This window comes from Colias eurytheme, chromosome 4 (genome assembly GCF_061535395.1).
Source record: "Colias eurytheme isolate Ceu_HAF_F1 chromosome 4, ilColEury1 Martin Lab GWU primary, whole genome shotgun sequence".
In the NCBI taxonomy this organism is placed as follows: domain Eukaryota; kingdom Metazoa; phylum Arthropoda; class Insecta; order Lepidoptera; family Pieridae; genus Colias; species Colias eurytheme.
Window position 1 is genome coordinate 10,165,432 of NC_142983.1, and position 16,583 is coordinate 10,182,014.

A 16,583-nucleotide genomic window follows, 5' to 3' on the forward strand; every position below is an offset into this window, starting at 1 on the left:
CATTTTTTAAAACTTTAAAATTTAAAAGTTACTCGACTAAAGTATGACATAATTACTGTTATATTTCGAATATTTATCGGTCAAATTATTAAGTGATGGACTTTAAATATTCAGTAATTCATAAGCTATCAACTAAATAGTCGTTTATGCAGATTTGAACTATATTTGCGTTACAATGAGCTAATTTCCAACCGGCGATGATTTGGCACAGATCTGTGCCACGACAGACAACGGGTACAAAATTTTTGGCTCAGATCTGTGTTCCGACAGACGAGGGTTTAATAGTCAGATGTTATAGGCTAATGTATCCACAAATTTTGGTTCAAATAAACTTTTATTTATTATTTATTTATCATGCGAAAAACATAGTATATAAATCAAATAAGAATACCACATATCGTAATTATACAAAAAATAAACTGACCCATCAACACTATAACCATAGACATTAAAAATTCAATTGAAATATAAAATATCCACAGATAATCATATTAACGCGTCACTCCCGCTTAAATCTTGAATGCATTAATGCGTTTTTAATCCAATCACAGTTCTAATGAGACGATAGAGACGCCATCTGCTTTGCATTAATTTACTTTTATTCAACATTAATTTACTTTGATTCAACTTTAAGTTGATGGTTTGGTAGGTATCAAATGGATATGGGGGGACAACCGCAGTGCGTGGTCTTTTATATCTATTTTACTTACTATAAATTAATTGGTGCTCATTATTTAGCTGTAGAAAGCGGGTTGGAAATACCCGTTTCAACATTTGATGTAGGTTAGCCAGCTTGCGTGGAGATTTGGTTTCCGTGTTCATCTTAGTCATAACTTTTAGCAGTGATACGTTATAGATATGTTAAAAAATAATGATTAAGGTATAAAAAAGCATGTCTATGAGAAAGTTATGAAATATTAAGTTTCTGTAATCGCTGTTACCTACTGAAAACGGATTTTTTATTATTATTTTTGTTATTTAATTGCATGGTTTTTTACTATTTAGTAAGACTACTCTTATCATGCATGATTATAATTATCATAATTTACTACACAACCGTTCATCTAAGCACAAAACAATTATCAAACAACAACCTCTCTAGTCCCAATTGTATCCACATTTATGGCGATCCAAATAAGCGCATGAAAGCCATGCTATGCGTGCTTTTGTCCCGCATTATGCAGATGTAATTGTTACCCTATAATGCTTGCCATTCATTTGCCTATCCACTTTGTGCGGTCATTACGATTTTGAGCGAAGATAGTCTGTAATGGTGAACTGGGAAGGGCTACGGTAAAATGAACCCTGTTTTTCATGAATTTAGATTGCTATTTGAGTGGCTGGTTGCATGTCATTAGTGGTCGAGGTGATGAGACGAGATCGCTTCGACAATTGTTTACGTTTGCTTCTTGAGGGTTGATTTTGTAATGATATTTTAATTAATGTGATAGTACTGTTTTATACGTTTCCTATTATTTTGTATTAGATTAAATAGTTTATAAGTTTTGTTGAGCTTTTAAAGGTTTCACGTAAATTCTTATGGTAGCTTTTATGTTGTGCCTTTTGAGGATAAATTGAAACTATTTTCTGAAGCTAATAAATGCCTATGGCACACGATTTTGGAACATTCCAGAAAAAAATGCATTATCAAATTCAAAACATCCATCGCATCTCAAGCGATTACCATACACGACAAATCATGTTCACATTTCACATTATTCCGCACACAAAAATGTATTTGAATCCACGGCCATGAGAACGTTGCATGTACTTCAAAACCCCTTACAATTCCACTGCTAACTGACTGACAGAGCTCTACTTCAAGCCATATTTATATGTAAATGCCCCCATCCTGCAGTTTGCATCTTTTCAGTTGCATCTTATTTATGCTTGTTGAATAAGACGTATCTGTCTGAGTTGGTTTCGGCCACTAATGATGCCGCTGGGTCCTTTTTTGTCGTGTCTAAACGAAGCCAACGTGATCTGGTAACTCAAGTTGATAGTTAAAGGGTGCAGGGTTAGTGATTGACGTCTCTTAAATTGGCACTACTGTTCTGTCTTTATACCTAGGCTGGATAACAAATCAGCTACGAGCGCGTTGATTTAAAACTATTGTGTGTATCTGGTTGTATGAACTGCATGCTGAGGTCTCGTCATGCTCATTGTTAAATGTTCTTGTATTTTAAACCATCGTATGAGAGCAAAGCCTTCTGAAAGTGACCTTATTATTTCATTATTTTTCGACATAACCTAGTTATTCGTTGTTATTATAATACTGTTATATTTAATTGTGATTGCTGGTAAAGGTTTCGGCTATTACGTTTAAATAGTTAAGGTGTTTTTATTAAATTAAATATGTAGAAATACTACCTATATGAAATTCCTTCATGAGATTTCACCGATGTTTTAATAGTTCCTGTTTCGCCACCTTTCAAAGTGAATTATTGTTCCATATATTCTTATATACTAAAACTAATTACTTGATCAATCCTTTCCAATAATACTAAATGCCGTTAACGCAATTTATAGCTTGGGATGCGATGACAGCGCTAATGTTCAACAAATAGCTGTTGCACAAGCGAAGCAATTATTAGTGAATTCTAGAAATTAATTGGTGCAAATAATATTCAATATAATTGGTCGGTTCTAAATCAAAGGTTTCGAATTTCAATTAAGCATCCCAATGGGTATAGTGCATTAATCATTACCACTAATAGAATGACCTAGAGCCTGATACTAGTTACCACCTACAGTTCTTGCGTAGATGTATGTTACTGGAAATATACTTACAAACATATTATTTTGTTTTTGTTTGAGTGTAAGATAGGGAGATATTTTTGTATGCAAATGTATGTATTGGAACGGTTAATAGTGCTTTTAAAAGGGGTTAGTTGATAATATTAATATTAAGAGGTTTTATGTGTGAATGAATAAATAAATGAATCATACATATCCATATCTTCAGTGTATTTAATGCAAATTTTGTACATAAATTAATTAAACTCTACACAAACATCTCAGTCTACCCTCGAAAAATTTTAGCAAAACGTAAGTTATTAAAAATTACTTAATTTAAATAAAATTAAAGTCACGTACTTCCAGTCACTTTATATCATTCATAGTCGATTTATATTAATTTAATAAGCACGTCAAGTTGCCACAGATAAGTTCAAATTTATGTAAGGCTGGCATTCAGAAAACATGTCCGATGCACTTAAAGTTAACTTATTGAGACAAGTGTGAAGTTCGGACTTTCATTTCCTATCAACATTTAGTTTTCGATCCATTGATAAGGATTGGTTCGTATAAAAGTGAAATCCTGTGTTACTTCGATATAATTTATAAATCAATTTCTTTCAGTAGATGACTGGTTTCTGAATCCAAAACTCTAGTTTAAACTCTAGTAAATTTTTATTATTTATATATTCAAGCTACTTTGTTACAAGTATCCCATTAGATTCTTAATAGTAGTAGTAGATAAACTTGAGAACAAAATAGATTTCATTCCACCTTAAAATGCCAAGATGAAAGTGGTCAAATAGGAAGTCTAAATATTATGTATTAATGATGGAATGAAATTGAACGATTTTGTGAGTAAAATATTCGGAACTAACTGTTAAAAGTAGATATACAATACTTCTTAAAGTATTCAATGTATATTATACTATAAACTTATCAACAAATATTCAAAACAATACCTGTATTGTATCAGAAAATTACAATAAGCTTCATACCTCTACCATTTTATTCAATAATTGATATCCACTGACCCATTGAATATTGTATTAATTCTATCTCATATTGAGAACCGTTAGTACGCCTAGGGATGTAGGTTCCTAGGTTATATTGTTTATCTCGAGAAAGTAATCGTGTATGTAGTGATATCTGGGATGAGATTATTTAAACCAGCATTCTTCGGTGATAAACTGTTTCTAAACTATGATGGTGTTATTTTGATGTATAAGATACCATTATCTATAATATAAAAATGAATCGCAAAATGTGTTGGTAAGCGCATAAGTCGAGAACGGGTGGACCAATTTCGATAATTCTTTTTTTATTATATTCCTTGAAGTACCAGGATGGTTCTTATGTAGAGAAAACATAAATATGTACCACGGGCGAAGCCGGGGCGAACCGCTAGTATAATATGAATTTGAAAAACTGGTATAAAGTCTAGATAACAAATAGATTTACCTAAAAATGATTTGTGAATACTTGAGATCGCTTATAGTGAAAATATAAATAACTAGGCAATAGAAAAATAATGTTCACTTCATCACTGAAAATCTAACCATGTGACGCTACAATCAATCACATATCATTTTGCTTTCGATTTTTCATATGAATTTCGTATTAATAAATTAATATACTACTAAAAACATGCAAATTAACTACATAAATGAAACGCGCAAATGCTGCACTCAAATATAGCGATGAACGGCATTTGTGAGAAAAGTAATTATTCATAAACTTGCAGGACTTTATGTTACACATAAAACGAATAATAAAATTAATTAAGACTTAGATGTTCTTACTGTTATGTTTATTTTAACTGTTATGTTACTTCTAACTGTTATGTTACTACTAACTGTTATGTTACTACTAACTGTTATGTTACTAACTAATAATCACTGTAGAAATACAATTATCAGCTGCTAGTTTAAATTTAACGATGAATTCAATACGTAATTAGATGCGAAATGATAAAATACATGGATAAATAAACACAATTCCGTGTTTGGTCTAAATACAAGATCTTTGATTTATTTACTGAATTCATGATATCAATTTTGCATGAAACATTCGCTCCTTGAAAATAATGTAAGTAAATTCAAATTTAAGCTTTACTGTACTGGACTCGTGCTAAACCACTGTTTGCTATTTCACATTTATTTTACGAACAAAATATGGCATTTGCTATTAAATCTCGAAAACGAGATGTTATGTTTAACATCTTTCCAGGATATTTAGATCCCAAACATATCATCATGGGTCATCTACCCAATCTTTTTATCCAAAGCTTTGTTTGTCAATCTCATGGCTGTTGATATGTTTGCTAAAAATTTGAAGCTCGTGAAGGTTCTGAAAACATGATGATCGTTAGGATCTCCTAAATTTCAAATTAATATAGCTAAAAATGCAAGGAATACTTCAAAGATATACTACATATTATCTTCCAATGAATGAAAACCTGTAACAGTAGTACTTTCTCTAAATCCATGACTCAGTAGTATTCCATCTTACAGCAATAAATTCGATATATTTTCACTTTATTGTCCATCAATTGCAATATCAAGACGGAATCCTCATTAATTCTCTAACATGATTTCCCCAGTTAGCCGATTTCACATCGTATCCTACGCAAAGTTAAGTTATAGCAAGTGTTAACTGTCGACTACACGACTAGGTATCTAACTGCACATAAATTAACTGTACCGTATGTACCGGCTTCTATTTCTGTTGATGATTTCTATTTAGTATAATTGTTGGGACCTAATTAGGAATTATCGAGGCTTAAGTCGCTTTTCGTGTTATATTGGAATTTGGATTGATATGTCTGAATAGATACAATTTGCGCTATTTCAACTTAGATTCATTTGTTTTCCATAAAGGAAAATATAGTGGTTATTCTTGTTTTCATTAAACAGTTTATTATAAAGAATTTAATACAGATAATGAACCAACCACGAGTTTGTCTCCGTATAATCACTTTTATTCCTAAATAATAGTAGAGACAGTGGTACAGATTTGTTATGCTTGTTGTTTACGACGTATGTTTTTCGACCTACCGTCACTTTATGTTATATTTTTATTGTTCACACGAATTGCAATTTGCATTGTCATTACTCATTATCATTTGTGTCATCTTAACGTTTTGTTGGTTGGAATTAAACTGAAAGCGATACATAAAAAGGGAGTTTTTGTTCATGGTCCTTACGATTGCCGGATATAATATAATATATAATATATAACGATACTGGAGAATACTGGCTTTGGAGTTACGACAATATCGATGAAATTATTATTGGTGGATTACGACTTACATACAACTATAACGGTCAGCGTGATATCGAGTTGGGTGTTCTATCATCGTGTCTTCACATCTGCATCTGGAGGTTATTTTGTGTATAAGTGCTGTGAGTGAGTAAATAAGTGGACAAACCGTGAGTACATTCGAGATATCATAATACATAATTGGACTTTATATATTGGGACTTTAAGTAAATCGTATATAAAACTTGCTAATTGCTATTACAAAATAAATTGATTTGTACTTTAAAGATTGACGTGTTAAATAGGTCAAGGTTACGTGTTTCGCTGAAACTTAAAACGTAATAACCTACTTATTATAATCTGTGAATGCGTATCAGTTTATGAATATTGTATTTATAAATCTTTGTCGGTTTTCCTATAGTTAATAATTAATATCAAGTTAATGTATAAATTAATTTATAGGATTGCGTATTTCAAATATTTAACCTATAAATTTTTATAAAGTTTTTTGTATATTCATTTTGTTTAATGTGTTTGTGTATTCATTTTGTTTGTTAGTTTTTGTATTTGAAAGATGGAATCTTATATTAAAGTGCAAAACAATATATATGATCGAATTACAAAAGCTAGATCTAATTTTAAGAAATCGCCTAAAGAACGTTTAGCGAATGATGCGTATTTATCGACAAGATTAGATGCGCTTGAAGAACTTTGGTCTCAGTTTTTGCAAACTCACACACAAATTATTCAAGTTTCGGAAAGTGATAAATTGAATGCTACTACTTATGTCAAGGCTGATACATATGGCAATTGCGAAGAACAATACATCGATTATAAGTATGAGTTGCGGGAAGCTCGAGCTAATTTAGCGGTTAAATCAACCACTGTACATCATGCGCCAGATGGCAGCACCACCTCTACAGATCCGAATCAACAAGGTTTTAAATTACCAAAGATTACTATTCCACATTTCTCCGGGAAATATGCAGAATGGACGAGCTTTCGAGACCTGTTTTTGTCACTGGTACATAGTAACCCTACATTGGATGACGTTCAACGTTTACATTATTTAAAATGTCAACTCACTGGAGAAGCGGAACAGTTCTTGCGACACATACCAATAACTGCAGAAAATTATAATTTATGTTGGAAACAGCTTGAAGATCGGTACAGCAACAAAAAATATCTTGCCAATTGTATCTTAAAGAAATTTATAAATCAAAAAACGGTAACAACTGAATCAGCTACAGCGTTACGCGAAATATTAGATACTACTAATGAATGTATGTTTGCACTTAAGAATTTGTCAATAGATGTAAGTACTTGGGACACTATTGTTATTTATATTGTAAGTTTAAAATTAGATTCCGAGTCCCGTAAGCAGTGGGAACTGCAAAGTAGTAAAAATTGTAATTTGTTACCAACATATAAAGAATTTATAGAATTTTTAGAAATCCGCTCACGTTCATTAGAATTTATTGATCCTAAGGTAGCTAAACAAAATAGTCAACAATATAGAACGAATGTTACTCCGAAAGCGTTTCATATTTCAAATTTAAAATGTATTTATTGTTCTAATGATCATCATTTAAGAAATTGTAAAAGTTTTTCAAGAGAAATGACTGATACTCGACGGAATTTTGTCCAATCACATAATCTTTGTTTTAATTGTCTTGGTGCAGGTCACAATGTATATTCGTGTCGCCAGTCTTCCAGGTGTCGTATTTGCAAGAAGAAACATCATTCTTTACTACATCCCAAAAATGTATCGCTTCCGTCGGAGCCTCAAATGAGTGAGGCAGAATCAGATGCTAAAGAAGCAACAGCATCTACATCAACACAGGTAAAAAATATTAATAATATCAAAGCCTGCTTTTCACGTTTCAGTGGACAAGTTTTACTTGCCACCGCATTAGTTAATGCCAGGTCACACACAGGCTCATTGATCACGTTAAGATGTCTCATTGATCAAGGATCACAGGCTTCATTTTTGACTGAAGCTGCAGTTCAACTTCTTGGGCTAAGAAAGATTCCACACAAAAGCTCCATTATTGGTTTGGGTAGTGACCACTCAAGTTCTGTTGCCTCTAAAGCGAGGGTAGAAATTGAGATTGAATCACGCCATTGCAACTTTAAAATTTGCGTCCAAGCTTTTGTGCTCAATAAGCTCACCTCAGTACTTCCGGAAAGGAATGCTGTTGTTAATCTTAGTCCTGAAGTATCTAAATTAGTTTTAGCAGATCCTTTCTTTGCAACACCAAATAAAATTGACATGCTCCTTGGAGCAGATGTTTATGGTCAGATTTTGCTTGAAGGTCTGATCAAGGATTCACCCAGTGCATTAATCGCGCAAAATACACAGCTGGGTTGGATTCTATCGGGTCCAATTCAATCCAGATCGAGCTCCAGCACTATTTGGTGCAATCATATTCATCAAAATGATGAATACGAACTTATGAAGAAGTTTTGGGAGCTTGAATCGGATCAATTTGCCTCTGATAAATCACTTCTTACAGAGGAGGAAATTAAATGTGAGAGTATATTCACATCAACTACTAGGAGAGATAGTTCAGGACGCTATGTAGTTAATTTACCATTTCGAACCGATGATCCAAATTGTAAATATGGTAATTCAAAGGCTATTGCAATAAAACAATTTAATCGGCTTGAGAATAGTTTATTAAAAAATCCCAAACTTAAGGCTGAGTATGCTGCTGTCATAGAAGAATATAAAAATTTAGGTCACGTGGAAACTGTGCCATCTCATGAAGAAGATTCGGCTGATGCTGTATACTTACCTCACCATGCAGTGATCCGAGAGGATAAGGATACTACCAAGGTCCGAGTTGTCTTCAACGCTTCTTGTCCAGGAACCAATGGCATCACATTGAATGACGAACTCATGGTAGGCCCATCACTACAACCTGACTTACGCCACATTATAATGCGTTGGCGTCAATATCCAATTTGTCTTGTCGCTGACATTATAAAAATGTATAGACAGGTAAAAATATCTGAATTACATACAGATTTTCAACGTTTTGTGTGGCGCGAAGATCCAGATCAAAGACTACAGCATCTGCGCCTCTTACGAGTTACCTTTGGTACGGCTTCAGCACCTTATCTCGCTGTTAAATCATTACAGCAAGTTGCACACGACGATGGAGTAAAGTATCCGCTGGCTGCTGAAAGGGTACTTCATGATTTTTACATGGATGATTTTATGTCAGGCTGTTTTTCTGTGGAAGAAGGTAAGCAAATTTATAAGGAAATAACACAACTTCTCCAAGGAGGTGGATTTGTTTTGCAAAAATGTAGCAGTAATAGCGAAGAAATACTTAAAGAAATTAATGAAGATGTTGAAGATCAAGCAGAAAACCTGAAACTAAAAATAGATGAAATCATGAAAATTTTAGGACTTACCTGGAACAGAAGAACTGATGAATTTGAATACGTAGTAAAGCTTCCACCGCTCTCTCCTCCTGTAACAAAAAGAAAAGTTATTTCAGAAATTTCGCGATTATTTGATCCTGTTGGTTGGCTTGCGCCAGTAATAATTTCAGCCAAAGTTTTTATACAGAAATTATGGCTCTCGGGAATTGAGTGGGATGATGAACTTCCTCCACAATTACTGAAGGACTGGCTCAAGTATAGAAGTGAATTAGATACACTTACCAAATTTAGTATCCCACGCTGGATTAACATCAATAATGATGATATAATTCGCGAATTGCATGGCTTCTGCGATGCTTCAAATGTTGCATTTGCGGCAGTTGTGTACTTGCGAGTGGTTAACTCCAATGGGGAAATTAATGTTACATTAATCGCTTCCAAAACAAAGGTAGCGCCCATTAAACAAGTTTCGATTCCGAGATTGGAGCTTTGTGGAGCTGTACTACTCACAAGACTGCTACTAGAAGTGTCTCAAGCCATGGGTATGGAGAAATCTTCTATTCATGCGTGGACCGACTCACAAATTGTGCTCGCTTGGCTTCAAGGACAACCTAGTCGTTGGAAAACCTTTGTCGCCAACCGTGTGTCGGAGATTATTACTTCGTTGGAACCGCAGCAATGGCAACACGTATCTACAAAAGATAATCCTGCAGATTGTGCATCGCGTGGCGGAACGCAATGGGATGTTCAACTCTGGAAGGAAGGGCCGAAGTGGCTGCAAGAAAAGGATATAAATTTTACAAGAGGTCAAATAGAAGATACACATCTAGAAGAAAGAAAAATAAAAATTTGTTTAATAAATACTCACGGTGATGAAGCAGATCCCGAAGAAGAAATATACTCACGGTTTTCATCTTTGAGAAGACTGCTCCGGGTTACTGCACTCTGTAAAAGACTAATTAAAAGGATGAGAAAAAAGGAAGTAGAAGATCAGAAGGATTGGATAACAAGTTTTGAAATAAGAGAAAGTTTAAAGGTATGTATTAAAAGATGCCAAGAAAAATATTTCGGTGAAGAGCTTGCAGATTTAAGAAATAAAAAAGAAATAAATAAAAAAAGTAGACTTACCTCACTTAATCCAATAATTGACGAAGACGGTATTCTACGAGTAGGTGGCAGACTGCAGCAGGCAATCCTTAGTGATGAGAGAAAACATCCTATCATTCTTCCGCGCAAATCACAGTTTACAACTTTGATTATTGCGGATGCTCATGAGAGAACATTTCACGGCGGTCCCCAATTGATGCAAAATTATTTGCAATCAAAATACTGGATACTAGGTGCGAAGGATTTAGTACGACTGTGTGTTCGTAAATGCGTTCGTTGTGTACGATATGCCGCTCGCACAAGACACCAGTTGATGGGACAACTACCGGTTGAAAGATCTACTGCTTGTCGACCTTTCTTAAAGAGTGGAGTAGACTATGCAGGGCCTATTAATATAAGAACCTCTAAAGGCAGAGGTAATCGGTCATTCAAGGGATATATTTGCTTATTCATTTGTATGGCCACACGCGCTATCCATCTCGAAGCAGTAAGTGACCTTACAGCTCAGGGATTTCTAGCAGCGTTTAAGCGTTTTATAGCACGCCGTGGTCATTGTGCTGAAGTATGGAGCGATAATGGGACAAATTTTGTGGGTGCAGCACGAGAACTCAAATCTTTATATGCTCATGAGAGGTCGAGTATAATGAAGGAAATTGCAGATCAACTGGCTACAAATGGGACTGAATGGCATTTTATCCCTCCCCATTCCCCAAATTTTGGAGGACTATGGGAGGCAGGGGTAAAATCGACGAAACATCATTTAAGACGCATTGTTGGGAATTCAATTTTAACATTCGAAGAAATGACAACATTACTTTGTCAAATAGAATCTTGTCTGAATTCTCGGCCTATTTCTAAAATTACTGAGAACCCAGACAATCCAATCCCACTGACACCAGGACACTTTTTGGTGGGAGAACCTCTGGTTTTACCCCCTGATGTCAATTACGAAACATCCAATATCCCAAATCTCAGACGGTGGCAAATGACTCAAAAAATGACACAAGATTTTTGGCGTCGTTGGTCAAATGAATATTTGACTCAGTTCTACCATCGTTATAAATGGAACAATATTGTTCCTGAACCTACAATTGGAGATTTAGTGTTAGTAGTGGAGGATGATCTTCCACCTGGAAGATGGTTATATGGTATTATAGTTGAAAAACATCCCGGATTGGACGGAATTACGCGAGTTGTCAGTCTTAAATGTAAAAACAATGTAATTAAACGTCCTGTTTCTAAATTGTGTTTTTGCCAATTACCAACTAATGTTGATTTTTTTTGTTGGCTCTCGAGCCTCATATTATGTTCGTATTAGCACGTATTAGTAAGAAAGCATGCAATGTGGTAATATTTTATTTTGTATTTTTTCTGTATTTGATGTTAAATTCGTGTAAAGACTTTCGTTAGTATTCATGTTTTGATCGGTTAATTGTATTAAGGAAAATTTTGAAAATTTGTCCTTGGTGGGCTGTATGTTTACGACGTATGTTTTTCGACCTACCGTCACTTTATGTTATATTTTTATTGTTCACACGAATTGCAATTTGCATTGTCATTACTCATTATCATTTGTGTCATCTTAACGTTTTGTTGGTTGGAATTAAACTGAAAGCGATACATAAAAAGGGAGTTTTTGTTCACTTGTTGAAATGTTCAATATATAGGTACCTATATTTATTGTTAACTTGAAAAATTTTTATCATTTACATTTAAAATTTTAAGAATGTAATTGTAAATTTGCCCATACGATTGTCTTTAAGTTCAAATGGACAACATAAGTTAGTTATCTATGTAATCTTTGTCGGAAGTGCCCCTTTGAAGGAAATAAGATATTATCTAATAGTCTCTTTAGTATACTGCTTAGTGCATTAGTTTTACAGCTAGTAGAGCCTGGCTTAATTCCACGTAGACGGTAGATGTTAACAAGTACTCGGTTAAATATAGTTTTACGCATCTGCTTCAAAACACTGCCAAAAATGAGCCTTTAAAGTGACCAGACTTATAAAATAAATTATAAAAGTTATAAATACTGCTAGTGAAGTTAAATGAGGTTGAACACGATCGAAACTTATATTTCTCGCAGTTTTCATATTATAAATTGTACAAACCGAATCATTTACATCTCATTGCTACTCTATCAAAACCTTCATAACCCTATCACTGCCATCGCGCACCACATCTTCAATCACAGCACATTTAACAAATTGCGCAATCAATAAACGTTCATTAACTTCCACATCACCTTCACACTCAGCTAATTTATAATCTGTATCTAGATTAGTACATCAGATCGTCCCCGTTATCCCTGACGGCCATTTCAGAACCATCAGTCATTATGTAGGACGAACAATTTCCGCGTAAGATATTAAGTGGAATGCTATTTGCTGGAATATCGTTAGTGACTCCGCGTTTTATGTTATCGCCTTTGCGATGATATGTTTTATAGTTGAGTGAGGTATTTTGACGTGTAGGGAATGCGGGTTTGGTTTAGATTACATTGGGCAGGACGTAATGATTTTGCAGTCAGGAGGTAATAGTAATGGGCTTAGTTATTGAATTGAACAGCCTTGGCCCATGGAAATACATGATCTATAAGAGGAACTAAAATACAATCGTAGGTATGTACTAATACTAATAAAAACTAATATATTAGTCGCCTTAATCGTGGGACACAATAACATAATATTATACACAATTTGCACCAGGAATATCAAATCCAAACCACTACTGACATTTACAATAATGCCCATTTTATCGGATTTTCGTTTAATTACCTTTCCAAAGCTCAGGATATAACATCGTTTCGTAATATAAAGCATGCACAGGTGTTTAATTAACGTCTTGTTTACTTGTTAGCTACAGACAACACAACATGCTGTTGGGTAACTTGTGAGAATACGTTTATGACCAAATTTTGATGTACGAGGAAAAAGTATTTGGGTATTGCCGTAAGTTCTAGAATTGAAAAGCCATGGAATAACTGACTGGTTTGATGTTTTTATGTGTTTAAAGTTAGGAACAAGATAATCGGGTGTTAACATGTTAATGTGTTACATTTAATAATTAAATAATAATAGAGATAAAGCACCAGTGTTAGAAATCTTTCTTCCAATGCATCTATATTTTCCAGTAATTTAATAGTTATTATATACATAATGTAATTATTTATTAATAGCAAGTCATACCATAATTGAAATGTTATGATAATGAGATTAATAATATTATACATGTAATTATTTAACAATTAAAAATCGACACGGTTTTAACATTAGTTCAAATATAATTCTATGACAGCTGTCATCGCTTAGATAACGCTAATTTTATTATCATGTTAAAATTGAAATAAAAAACAATATTATTTTTATTACATATGTGTAAGTTATTTATATTCCATTCAAATCAATGATTTTCTTCAAGTAGTGCAAAATACACTCCATATAAAAATAATATCTATCAAAGTACGAGGTTTTTTTTTTATTAAATAAAACCGTCATAAAAAATATTAAATTCTACTTGTTATGCTGACTGTCAGATGTTGACAAGTGTGTGACAAGTGACGCCAATATGTGATAAAAAAAGTAATTAATATTCAATAATTTATTATTACTTATTTGTTACAAAAAACTTAGTGAGAACTTGTGAGAAATAAAAAGGAAAGAGAACTATTAAATAAATACATTATTAGTTCTCAACTATTTTATCTGACTGCGTCACACAACAGTTTACGTTTTTTCGAAGTTGTCTATAGGTCTGTGTGTTTCTGGTTATACAGGGTGTCCCACTGTTGGTATACTAAGCTCAAAGGAGGTTATAGTTTTGCATACGCTGAGTACGTCAAAAATACTTATAAAGTTCCAGACGCATTTTTTTTCAAATAGATGAATTCTTAAAACTCTATGTGTACACCCCTAACAAGCAACCCGCCTAACTTTGCCACCAGCTAGTGAGCTATCGTTTAAGATGATGTTTTCATAAATGAAATGCTCACATTAGAGAAGCGGTATATGCCAGCTGCGCGAAGCTAGAGAAGAAAACATGGATTTTCAGAATTTTTTCGTAATTTTTTTGTTTAAGTATTTTTTTGGTGATCAGTGTATGCAAAACTACAAGTTCCTTCGCGCTTAGTATACCAATAGTGGGACACCCTGTATATTGTTGAAAGTGTGAGTTTCGTTATCACACATAGTAGATAAGTTATTAAGTTAGTCTTAATACAGTTCGACAAAATTTTAATATAGCTAGCTATGGCCCGCGGACTTTCTCGCATTCGGTTCTGATTCTGATTATTGGTATATTTACTTACAATGTGTATTTTGTTTTTATTGACTGGCTTTTTGCAAATGATAACATTATAAGTCAATAACTGAACAATTTCATCACAGTATGAACGGAACAAACGTTGATTGGATACAATCGAATTAATGTCGAACTTATCAAGTGAGATTACGAATTGCTCAATATTTCGGTTCGAGTTTTTTTATGGGAAGCTTCGCCCACATGGGCATTTTCATAAAGACTTTACACACACAGTATGTGGTTTTGTATGCCTTACGATGAGTTGTAGATGAAATCCTTTGATTCTAAAGGAAATAGCCTACACAACTAACCTACTGTTTTCTGGTTAAGTTAATCGTATGATTACACTTGGTGTAGTATAAACAAATTTGAGTAATAAATCGTGATAAACTTAAATCTTTTTAAAATTAACTGTTTTGCTGCTTTTCAAAACATCTAAGTATATATTATATCAAAACTTAAATTTTTTATTGATATAAGCTTGCATGTTTTAGGAAATAGTCAATATATATCACAGCATTGATAACAATCAAAACTGAAGATACAGTTGCAGTATCCCATACATAATTCGCATTTCACGATCATCCGCATACAATACGCACTGCGCCCGAAATCGCACGAATAATAACATTGGCTTATTTATTAAAACCTCCAAAACGGATTCAATGTATTAACTCAAACCCCACATTTCACCGATATCAATCTTGTCATCGTCAATCGGAAATTTAAAAAAATTCGGCGAACAAAAAACGCCGTTTCTGAGTGACTTAAGTTGACGACTGCGAAAAACGAACTGGTTATGAAAATAAGGTTTAGCCCGGCGTGGGTAGCTGAACGTAAGGCTGTGCCTATGCGTGTGAGAGGCGCGTAAGCGATGCCTACTATTAATAAACTGTAAATTATTAGTACTAATAACTCTACGTAAAGTATAATTAACTAAATTTCTGCCCGCGGCTTCACCTGCGTTTTCAAAGAAAAAAGACGTGTGGTACTCGGGGTCTGCCGCGGTAAAGCTATTGCATGCTATGCCTCCAAGCCACACCTCCGTGCCCGTCGGAGTGGGGAGCGTGAGGTTTTTTCGTTACGGAATTTCTGGATTCGGTTCCCGCGCTCATGGCCCGCGATAGAAGCTATGCAATAGCTTAAAACCCACATAGTTCCTGTTTCTGTGGGATTTCCGGGATAAAAAGTAGCCTTTGTCTTATTCTGGGTCTTCAACTACCTATATACTAAATTTCATTGTAATCGGTTGAGTAGTTTCTAAGAATAACAAACATCCATCCATCCACCCTCTCAAACTTTTGCATATATTCGTACGGATATAAGTGAGCTTTTTTCCGAGTTGATAAACAATAAAAAGACAGAAGAAATTCATATACAAATTGTCACGTAGGTATATTTGCAATAAGACCAAGCCCATACCCAAAAAAAAAAACAAAATAAACCATATGAATTATCTTCTTATCTTAATACTATTATAAAGGCGAAAGTTTGTAAGGATGTATGGATGTATGGATGTATGGATGTATGGATCTATGGATGTTTGTTACTCTTTCACGTAAAAACTACTGAACCGTTTACAATGAAATTTAGCACACATATAGAGGGTAACTTGGATTAACACATAGGATAGGTTTTATCCCGGAAATCCCACGGGAACGGGAACTATGCGGGTTTTCCTTTGAAAACGCGGGCGAAGCCGCGGGCGGAAATCTAGTTTAACATAATTATAGGTAGCAATTTCCTAACCAATTATTATCGACATGGAAAACATTACATTTATAAAA

At 34.0% G+C, this 16,583-nt stretch overlaps 2 protein-coding genes across 2 annotated transcripts in view; both read left to right on the forward strand.

The window, feature by feature from the left end:
• Nucleotides 1-16,583, forward strand: part of ds (dachsous cadherin-related 1) — a 252,376-nt gene that overhangs the window by 205,825 nt on the left and 29,968 nt on the right. The window lies entirely within an intron of this gene.
• On the forward strand, nucleotides 6,308-11,141 carry LOC149909175 (uncharacterized). Its single transcript, XM_090101490.1, has 2 exons — nucleotides 6,308-10,426; nucleotides 11,037-11,141. Exons 1-2 carry the CDS (start codon nucleotides 6,572-6,574, stop codon nucleotides 11,139-11,141), a joined length of 3,960 nt encoding a protein of 1,319 aa, XP_089957616.1. The 5' UTR covers nucleotides 6,308-6,571.

What these genes read in the sequence shown, in the direction of transcription:
- LOC149909175 (XM_090101490.1), top strand. Translation starts at nt 6,572, where the DNA reads ATGGAATCTTATATTAAAGTGCAAAACAATATATATGATCGAATTACA. An exon ending in AAATAAGAGAAAGTTTAAAG is followed by an intron (nt 10,427 to 11,036) that starts GTATGTATTAAA and finishes AGCGTTTTATAG; the next exon opens with CACGCCGTGGTCATTGTGCT.